Source organism: Gadus morhua, chromosome 11, assembly GCF_902167405.1.
Source record: "Gadus morhua chromosome 11, gadMor3.0, whole genome shotgun sequence".
NCBI lineage: Eukaryota > Metazoa > Chordata > Actinopteri > Gadiformes > Gadidae > Gadus > Gadus morhua.
The window spans coordinates 15598046-15609308 of record NC_044058.1 but is presented as its reverse complement, the minus strand read 5'-3'; the positions used below and the strand labels follow the sequence as shown (position 1 = coordinate 15609308).

Genomic DNA, 11263 nt, shown 5'->3' with positions numbered 1-11263 from the left:
CGTATCATCCAGTAACATCGGTTTAGCGGCGAGAGAGGGAGGGACTTTCGATATCCGTGTCCTTTACATGTTTCGGATTATGATTTGTCAAATGAGGTGTAAAAAATAAATATATATATTTACTCTACTAACTGTGGTTGTTTTCCCTTTTGTTAATCGTATTGGTCTGACGTACACAGCTCATAGGAAGGAAGAGACCGGAAATTCTGTAATGGAAGACCGGAATAACGCTTAGGTTCAGGATTCTCTCTCAGTTTAGCACTTTAAGGAATTTTAATAAAGGCCAATCCGTAAAATATTGAAGTTTTCTTTTTGTTTATTTGCCTTTACCCTTTTAATGGTGTGTTGTTAATATGTGTTGGCAAATATTCGAAACTCTTTGATATTGTAATAATAAAAGGCTATACAAGTGAACTTCATTTGACCTGATTTGATTTGACCTGACTTGACTCCATGGCCCACGTCTACTGCCTAAATTATTGGTGGATAATATATAACACAATAAAGGACAGGTAATTGTGTTTTGCCAAATTCAGTATCTAGACAATAAAAAAAGATTACAATTATTAATATTTATTCATTCATTCAATCATTTAATTTAAGAGTGACAGGGTAGTAAAGAAATCGCAATGAAAATCTCACACCTCAAAGCTTCACGTATGAAAGATGACTTTTTCTCAATGCGCTTGTACTTGATGTAATAGGGCCTATTTTGCATCACCTTTTTTATAAAGAAAACATGTTGTGCTATGTTTTTCTTCACGTGTAGTTCTCCTAAAATAGGTAAAAATGGATGTTAACACCTGTTACTTCTTTCTTTTAGAAGAATACTCATTTGGTTTTTGTGTTTTCAAAAATTGTTAGCTGGCATTTGAATACATGGTGGTGGGGGGGGGGGGTCAAGAAAGGGCAACAGCAGGGCTTCACTGAGACTAATCCTTCATTAATAAAGAAGTGATAAGTGAATAAGGATTGTCTATTCAACTCTTTGTGCGGTTGTGTATGGGGGGGGGGGGGGTTCTTTGATGAACAAATTAATTCTGTATTTAGTCTACTGTATACAGAATTGTGTATTCAAATGATATAACACTAGGTGGGGACAATTCCATCTGATATCTTTGTGAAACCGTAAAGGTCGAAATCACATTTCAACAGGGCCAATGAGCTAGAATTGGATCTTGTGAACACAGGCCCGAGACTTTAGGGACTAAGCATAATCATAAATCTTCTCGGAATAACATTTGGCCATTGGATTAGGTTTGAGTAAGGATTTTGTTGCCATCCTGATAATCGAGTAAATCTTCTGAAAAAGGTCTGATCCTGAAATGTCATTCATCATTTAAATTAAAGGATATGTCAAAGTTCTATGTGTTTCCAACAGATAATGACAGTAACCAAATACATGTGCAGGCCTAGGTTAGAGCCTAGAGAACTGGTTAGGGTGACAACATTTATAATAGGCCTATATATCAAACTGGTTTACCCATGGGGGGCACAATCTCATATCACCACCACTCGAAAAGTGAAATTGGAGCAAACCAAGATTTCTGTGTGCATCATTCTGGTCCCTTTGGCATGTGTGCTGCCTTTCAAGATAAACGTTATACAGTTAATCAGTTAAACCTATATTAAAGGGTATAAAGGTCTTACATTGCAAGAGGATTTGAGGTACATAATGAATTTGACTGAAAGTAAAGTTAGTTGTAGCTCCCCCTCGTACGAAAAGAGGTTGGTCCCTTCCTTCTGGTTTGCACCGTGGCATCATATCAGAAGCTCCCCTGGTATCCCACTGTCTTGGAACCGGCGTGCAGAACGAGAAGGCACAAACGATAGCGTCATGTGGATTTAAGGCTTGATTGTTGTTTTTCATCTTTAGAAATAAGTTGTCTTGCAACGACAAAAGCTAAACGAAACGCGCAGTTCGTTTTTAAATGAGACAATATTGTGTCTTGGTATTTATTTCAAGTTTGGGATCAGGAATAGCGTGCTGTAAGTAACTTCAATAATTTACCACGTAGCGGTGATACCATTCAAGGAAATGTAGACTTATATAGTTATGGTTTGGGGCCAATTCTTTGGATCTATCCCATCAAGTTTGATTCGGAACTGAGGACCACAGCTACGCAGAGTCGGGGGCGAAACGCTGAAAAGTTTCCCGTCTCGGCACGGATCGAGGTCGTGACTGAGTCGTGTCCAATCGCAATTTTTACGTGCGGTATTCAGTTTTGGTCATCCTTGGAGTCAAAATGTGTACTACGCGTGTGAAAAGGGGTGGACAGCCCCAGGACGGACCGACACATCTCGGTCTGATGCGTGTGCTGTTTTTCTTCGCGGTGGCGTCGACCTGTGAAGGTTGCCCAGACATGTGTTTGTGCGCCACACAGACTGTTAAATGCCAAAATCGGGACTTGGACTCAATTCCACAACCATTACCAGACAATACTAAATCCTTGTTTGTTACAGGAAACAACATTACTAACCTCGGCGTGGAGTCATTTCCTACCCGCCTTGAGCTGTTAACAGATCTCTATCTTAATGGGAACGAGATACAATCTGTGGATTCAACGGTGTTTGACAATTTGCCAAACCTTTTAAGGCTGGATTTAACCAACAACAAAATCCTGCACTTTAGCGCTAGAGCTTTCCCTGTAAACAATACATTGCAAGTCCTAAACCTCAGCAGTGCTTTCAAAGACCGCTCCTCCCTGGATGTACTCCTGAGTGTCCTGCAGAGTGGAATCCTCTCACAGCTCACCAGCCTGGACCTGTCCAACAATGACTTTGTCATCTTCCCGGGGGGCATATTCACCAGCCTCCCCAAGATGACTACCCTGAGCCTGCGAAATGGCTCCCTCATAGCTGTTCTGAACGGAACCCTCACTGGCCCCCCACTACGGGACCTGGACCTGAGGGACAACAGTTTGAGGGAGCTCCCCAACACCACCCTGGCAGAATTCAGCCTCAAGCCCGGCCTACGAGTTCTCCTAGCGGGCAACCCCTGGCGCTGTGACTGCTTCCTGGAGGACCTGGTGGAGTGGCTGAAGGACTCGGAGCTAGTGACTGACCGGCAGAACCTCACCTGCGTGGACCCGGCCAACATGAAGCAAGTGCATCTACTGAAGCTTGACGCTTCACGGCTAGAGTGCAACTTCTCGGGCGACTCGAAGGGGGTCCTGGAGACGTCCTACGTGTTCTTGGGTCTGGTGCTGGCCCTAATCGGGGTCATCTTCTTGCTGGTGCTCTACCTAAACCGCAAGGGCATCAAGCGGTGGATGTACAACATCCGTGACGCGTGCCGGGACCACATGGAGGGCTACCACTACCGGTACGAGATCAACTCGGACCCTCGACTAGCCAATCTCAGCATCAACTCTGATGTTTAAGGGAGGTGGGGACACTGTCTTTGATGCCCTGCAGTGAGCGAAAGGCAATATGTTATTATGGTCTGCATGAGAGGGTGCTTGCTCTTGCTTCTCTTACTCCCTGTGGAAATAACAGAAAACAATTGTCTGCCATGATGGCGCCTTAATCCCACCCCAATAAAGAAGAAGTAAAATAAAAAACACATGACTTCCATTGGAAGAATATACGCATGCTCCCGCATCTGGTAGCTGTGATGTCAATTTGTACTTTTTTATATACTTGAACATTGCATGGACAATGTGTCATTGCATCAACCTTGGGGGTGTAACTATGTTGTTGTTTTCTAACTTAACTTAAAGGAGAACCGGGACAGAAATGACTTTTATGGCTTTTATAGGTAAATGGGTAGGAGTGCAAATAATTTCTTGTCATTATTCCTGACTGTACTATACTGCTTGTCTATTAATCTATTGCTTTTATTGTATTTGGAAAGGCCTACTTATTGTGCTAATTACATAGTTTTTTGCATTGAGTAAAGATCTTTTTTTTTTTCTGTGAAAAATGTTCCATCCTAAATAAAATGCCTCATCTGTAATTTTTATATTCATATTTTTTCTCTGGCAAGAGTGAGTAGTTTGAGGAATTTGGGAACACACACACTCGGTTTGAGCTCAATGTTACTTTAAACACATCAGAAGCGCCTTAAGGAATGTTACAACTTGTATGAACCATACCACTAAAAACATCCTTTATTCACACTACACATCATGCTACAAGGTTTTCCGATGTGCTTTTTCTAAATAGGGTTAGAAACAAAAAAAATAAACGTCCAACATTATTACAGCCAAATAAGGTAAAACCATTCCAAAGATGTCAAAGGTACAGCTGATGAAGTGTTTTTTAGATGAATGCAATGCAAATGGCACAATTGAATCCAAATCATATAGGGAAAGAAGCGTAAAAGCCTTTCCTTTGTTGGAATGCTTCCCCCTTTGTTTATATGATCTATCCCCTGAATTGCTAGTGTCGTGTGGATAAATATGCATTTGCTAAATAAGAATCGTTTTTACTTCAGAGAAAAAAAAGCTGGCATTACACTATTACATAGCCCGTATTTTGTATATATATCCGTCACAGATTTAAATGTATGCCAGTTGTCTAGGTACGGAAATTAGCAAATTTCCCCAGGCCATTTAGAGTCAATCAACGCGAGATGACAATGTGTATCTCTTGTGCATACTCTAACATTTTTAACAATCTCTTTAATGTAGTCTGCAGCAACATGTCGCCTGCAGCAATCCTTGTTTGGACCTGCCCTTGGTGCCCCTAACAGATCTGAGAATTGGAGCAAACCTGTCACCGACCAGAATGTCAAACCTCTCACTATGGTTGCTAAGTGTGGTACTGCCCAGGTTCCTACCACTTCTCTGTGTTTAAAATCCGGATTGTGTGTTCCTGGTCAAATACAGTAGCAACATAAGCTGACGATGTTGCATCATGGCAATAGCTATGAAATGTGGTTCTGTATTATTTTGTATCTGTATTAAGAATACAATGCTGTGGTGTTGTGTACCCCCCTGCCGTCTCTCTCCTATGGTTTTAACAGGTCCAACTGCTACGGCATGCCAAAGGCAGTGAGTTTCCAGCATAGGCTCTTTGCTGGTGGTAAACCGAGGGCAACCTACAAAGGAGCAATTCTCAGAGGGCTGGCATAGACACCGTTCCCTGAAGGTGAAGTCTGCTTGCTGCTTCATCCCAGGAGCGAGGCCCATGTGCAGTTTGCTCACAATCTAATGTTTCCACAGTTACGGCGTGAGACTGTTCTTGTACGCATGTGGCGCGTGCTGTGAAATGTGTCATAAAAGAGGGGGCTGGGGTGTGGAGGAAGATACAGGTGAAGGAGAAACCCGACTCAGGGTAAGGATTGTTTTTCCAGCTCCTATTATAGATTGCATGGGTCTATTGCCATTGGTAAAACGGGTCCCCTGGACCCGTTTGAAGTTTAAATAGGTAAGATCTGAGCTCTGATGTGGGCTCGGGGCGAGAAGGGCCAGGGTCTGCTTGCCCAACTTCTGCCAAACAGGCATTGATGTTCATCCTTGCTTAGCCAAGGCCTTGGTCTACTTACATCAGTTCAGTTTTGTTATAATGTCCTCTAAATAATTATTTATTGATGTGTGTGTGTTTTTATTTTCTATGGAAGCAATATTTGCACAGCAGGCTAGATTTGCTCTGCCGTTTCTGACCTTTAAAGGTTGGGTATGGAATTAGCTTTTTTGGCCATTTTTGCAAAATTACTTGAAATCCTTATCATAACCCGCTTACAGCCACTGAGTTAGAAGTACTGACATGAAAATTAAACAAGTCAATCATCTGTGGAACGGGCAGGGCTCGAAAAACTCCAGCCAATCATTTCCATTGCCACCGAGTTGCATTGGACAGTAAGTACGTCAATCAAACGGTCGTACTGCACTCCCCCTCCCCCGCGCCCCGCGCGCGCAGTACTCGTGACCCAGAGCTCGTGACCAAGAGCAAGCTCCTGTTTGTTGTTATCCTGCGGTAGCTACTGGAACTAGTTAATCCACATTTGGACCTAGCAGTAGAAGACAATTTCCATGGCAGACAAGACACCACCATCCCTACCACCACCACCACCAGCAGCAAAGAGAAGGAAAACTCTTTTTCAGAGAGTAATTGATAATAAATACGCTGAAAGAGAAAAACTGAAATCAAGAATAATCCTAGGCGCTGCTTTCGAACGTTGGCGGCAACTGAAGGACAAGAAGGGTCTAAAAACCGATGCTTGTGTGGCGGTTGACCTAGTTTCAAAGTTTATACCGTTTATACTCGGTAATACCGGTGATGAGAGGAGTGTATTACTCGTTGTGAAAATGTCCACACCGCAGCAACTATAGTGAAAACCAGGACTTCCAATACAATTATATGAACAAACATACATTTTCTAAAAATAGTAATGATTTATGTGACCGTCTAATGTTTATAACATCTGGTGCAACCATAGCCGGGAGAACGTATTCTCAGCAGGGGGTGCTGGAAAAAAAAACTCAGCCTGCACTAGACCTGCAACTCGTTACATTGATAAAAAAAGATATATAGCAGCTCAGCTCAATTAAACCAGTGCATGCGCGCACAGTTGAAAATCGATCGTTGTGTTCACTTCCTTCACACCATGGTTCACATCCAGCTGCTCACAGAACAAGTTTAGCGCACCACCGCTACCCTCACACTTTTTCATATAACCTTTTTTCAGCACTAGGTCATGAATAAATAAATAAATGCTGCGTCTCAAAATGCCTTGGACAGCAGCGAGGATGACTCGCTTTGCCACGGGCCGAAACAGTTCGGAGCGACCACAGCCAGAGCGAACACAGCGGGGCAGAGGAGTGTCAGGAATAGTCTTTGGTGTACACATCAGTACGGCCTATTTGCACTACTGTTTAGTGGCAATGCAGTGTTTTATTCTATGCCTTTTTATTTTCGTATATTATTTAAATGAATACAATTTATTTATTCATAAAAACAAGATCTGGTCTTCAAATCTTTTTTCCAAATATAGGTCGTCTTACAATGGGGTTTGTGTTTATATTCGGACCAATACGGTACAGCGGGCGCTCACATGACGTTAAGCATTTCCTGGTGCATAATGTGACGCTTCAGAACCTAAAATCCCGTTTCTCCCCGTTGACACGACAACACATAACCGGCGTTTTCAGAAATCTCCACTTTGGCCGGAGTTTTTAGAAATGATCGTTTTCTGTGATAAGACAGGGCCTCGGACAGGGGGTGTTGCAGCACCCCCAGCACCCCTACTTCCCGCGGTACTGGGTGCAATACAGCTGAATGTAGTGCCATGTTGTTAAACGAAAACCTACGCTAGCCTGGCTCGCTCTCGCGCATCTCTGTTCGCGCTCGTGCATGATTGCGCGTCCAGGTACTTGGAATGGGTGGAGTCAGAGTCAGCGTTGAAGGAGAGGGGGTAGGACCATTTGAGTTGTGTATTTTCAAAATCTGCTGGCGTTTCGCAAATCGCATACCCAACCTTTAACAGAACGCCGTTTTCTAAATTTACAGCATTGTTAAATTCCCCCCAACGTGCACAGCATGTCATAGATGCTTCATACAAAATTTGATATAAGGTCTATATATATATATATATATATGTGTGTGTAGGTGTATGGACCATTTACATAAAATAACTATGAAAAAAATACATAGGCCTTCTAACATGTGTCTATAACCACTGCCCTACATCACACTCTGAACTCCCTCTTGTCCACTTCATGAATAAGTTCTCCATTTACTCTACCATGTTTGCTGAATCCCATTCAATATGCCGGGGTTCTTTCCTCATGTTGAGAGGCAGAGTGGCAGGTTATCAGATGGCCAGAGTGCCGTAATTACATTCACCGTGCTGGTCTGCTGCTCCACAAACACCTGGAGAGCTGCCTGGCCCACCGAGCGGTGCTCATGTAATGGCGCTTTGTGTGCTGACATTCAGGTCAACCGTAGAAATTCCCGACCTTATAACGTGGGCCAATAGATATAATAAAAAAGCAGAAATACCTCAAATGTCCCTATAAACCATGCAATGTTCTTAATGTTCAGTCGTTGGAGGGGGCATTTTATGCTCCGTCGCTCTCAGGTTTCTATGGTAATGTGATGATGGCTATTCGGCATCTGGGTTGGTCAACTGTGGCCGACCCTCCGTCCCCCCACCCCCACCCACATACACACATTGTTGGTCGCCTTCCTCTCTAATGTGAATTTATGATGCAAGTGCTGCTGCTGGCGCGATTGCAGCGCGAATACAGTTGCATCACACTGGGCTTGATGTAGAAGCCCACCCTACAGACACACATACACACTCACAAACACACACACAAACGAAGACAGATCTAGACTGACAGCCCCGCGGCCCACCCTGTGAGGGATGTCTTTCCACAAGTGCGCTCCAGAGGAAGAATCCAGATAACCACTGGACAGGAAGGAAGCCGCGGCCAGAAGACACTGGCACAGTAACATGCTGGTTGTGGTGGGATGGAGTATATGGTGCCTTATGCGTGCGTTGTTTAAAATGTAGAAATTAAATTCATAGAGAGAATTACCTTTTCATGAGACTTGGATTGCCAGTGTGGAGGGTCAGGTGAGGTATAGCTGGCGGGTATTACAAACTTTTGAATGAGTCAGGTGCGCGATTGTTGATGATGTATAATGTTAATTACATGCTGACCTTTACTCTGTGACCTTTCCTATAGGACACTCTTGAGAGGGCTTTTTTTTAACTTGTAAAAAAAGGAGAAACAACAATACAACCACACACTACTATTCCCCATGTATGTTTTCTACCTGTGGCCCAACATTGTGTGGGTGTCTGCTCCCACTAACTTGTATGTCCAATGTTACTGGGGGCCCAGCCTTGTGTGTGGGTGTATGCTCACCAACTTGTACGTCCAATGTGCTAAATCCAGATTCATCGCTCAAGACCATCAAAAACATCCTCAATCGCATTGGTTGACGATTTGTTGTGGTACATATGAATAAATGAACCACCACTGTTGGAATGAGTGAATATCAGCACTTCACATTCACAGACCCATTGAACAAGACGGAAATATACTGTGGCTGTATTTAATCAGTTTCATGACGCCATTACGGGTAAATAATTTATGGTCCATAGGGAGTGGTATTTTATTGGCAGTGGCGACCTAAAAGCTGCCTCAAATCAGTAATATTATTTTTGTAGAGACCATCTAACCAAAACATTGCCTCAGTCTTGTGTGTGTGGGAAGGGGGGGGGGGGATGCTCTGCTTAATTTCAGTTCTCAGGGATTCAGGGAAGTATGGTGTCCCTAATATGAGTTGTATATAGGTTTAGTATAATAAGAAGGGAAGGTTAAGGAAGTGAATACGGTGATTAAGGAGGAGAGTAACTCATAATACATTATCAAAGTGCCTGAGGTGTCTTGGTTAGATCATCATTCAAAGAAAAGCCGAAGTGTAACAGTAGAGAGTTTCATACTCTTAAGGGCTGATGTACACTCTTGCTGGCCATCCTTGTGAAGCTTATTTTGGAGCATTAGTATGTTAAACTTAACGTGAAATAGTGCTCAATTAAATACGTTGAAGATCGAGCGTAGTACAAGCAAAGCTAACATGATTAAAAGTCGAAGTAGATTAACTTTTTAAGACATTTAAAAACAAATATATTATATATATATATATATATATATATATATATATATATATATATATATATATATATATATATATATATATAAATACATCAATATTTATAATTGGAATTATCTTTTTTAAATAACAAACACATTATTCAATTGTTCAACTTTGTAAATAAGTAATGTGTATTAGTAACTATTGAGGGAGACCATGGCAACATAAGACTACGCAAAGTAATTCCTTCTAACAGAGTGTTTGGTTGCTATGATTGTTTGCCGTTCAGCCTTGTTTTTTGCTTGAACATGGTCAGCGAAGAGGCGTTTACCTAAAATAACCTTAAAAATAACCCAACCATAAATCACTTTGCATGCTGGATACGTCATAAGTCCTAATGCAACAACGCTCTGACGGTTCACAGCTGAACTAAAGTCTTCCCTGAGCCATATCTCACCAGTAGACCTACTGCTCTTAAACTGCCTTGTATTTGAGCATTGCAAATCACTCTTCTTGAATGTTTTAATAAAGGCTCTCACTTGCGTTTAGTTAACATGGATCACACAGGTCCTGGGTTCCCACAGGTCTTTAATATAAAATAATAAACTGGGTGTATGTGTGTGTGCCATTTACCTTTCTTTGGTAATGATCACAACCCACCTTAGCCAATTGTGCCCACACCCTTGTCAACATGTTTTATTCACTTTAAAAGGAGACGAGTCCTAAATGCCAGCGAGGCGGGTAACAGAAGTGATGAGGATAATAGGTAAACAACCTCACTGCGCCCGACACACACACACCCACACACACACACACACACACACACACACACACACACACACACACACACACACACACACACACACACACACACACACACACACACACACACACACACACACACACACACACACAGACACACAGCAGGATGGAATACAATATTCTAAATGCCCTGTGTAACATGACCTCCATGGTTAGAAATCAGATAGTACTTGCAGATACCGTTATTAGCAAGCATAAGCCAATGCATCGGGCAATTAGGCTCTCTCCAGTTACCCTTCGGTACATGAGCCAGGTCGGGAGATAAGACGGATAAAAGCTCATTTAGCGTTAGCTAATTCAAACTCTACCCAGCCGCCGGCTCGCATGCTCCACACACCACGGCGCGGTAGAAATACTCTTTGAATCTTTATTTTTACGATCCATTGTATCTGATGAGGCGTCACAAGCTAACGCAACGTTAAGGCTTTGAAATAGTCATCCCTCAAAGGCCAATTAAAGGCCAAATTCCAGCAATGCGCTCAAGTACACAGAAGCACTAGGCCTACATGCCAGGGGAGGATTAATCTAATCTATCTGACTCGCCCCAAATCCCTTGAACAGTGTAGAAGGGGAGAAAAGCATGAATAAAGCCCTGCATGTTGGAAGGGTAATTCACTGCTTCTGGTCAGGGGTGGTCATGATGTACACGAGACAGCAGGCCCTGTAAGATTATGTCCTACAGCGGCTTTTACATATGAAATACTCAAAGATTGCTTACTAGTCACATCCATGCAGGGTAGCTAGCTCTGGTTGCTTATGGTTTAACGAAAGCGGCAGTCCCCCTCTCATGTAGAACTCTGAGTGCGGGGTTGGGTACATCCGATTTATCATAATTGTGTTGTGTAATTGTGTTGCAGACGTATCATTCTGTCATTCCTGAGTCTCC

The 11263-nt window shown here is 42.7% G+C and overlaps 1 protein-coding gene across 1 annotated transcript; it reads left to right on the top strand.

Moving 5' to 3' along the window:
* Nucleotides 1-1774: 1774 nt before the first annotated feature.
* tpbg (trophoblast glycoprotein) lies at nucleotides 1775-3962 on the top strand. Its single transcript, XM_030371428.1, has one exon. It carries the CDS (start codon nucleotides 2247-2249, stop codon nucleotides 3381-3383), a length of 1137 nt encoding a protein of 378 aa, XP_030227288.1. The 5' UTR covers nucleotides 1775-2246; the 3' UTR covers nucleotides 3384-3962.
* The last annotated feature ends 7301 nt before the right edge of the window (nucleotides 3963-11263 follow it).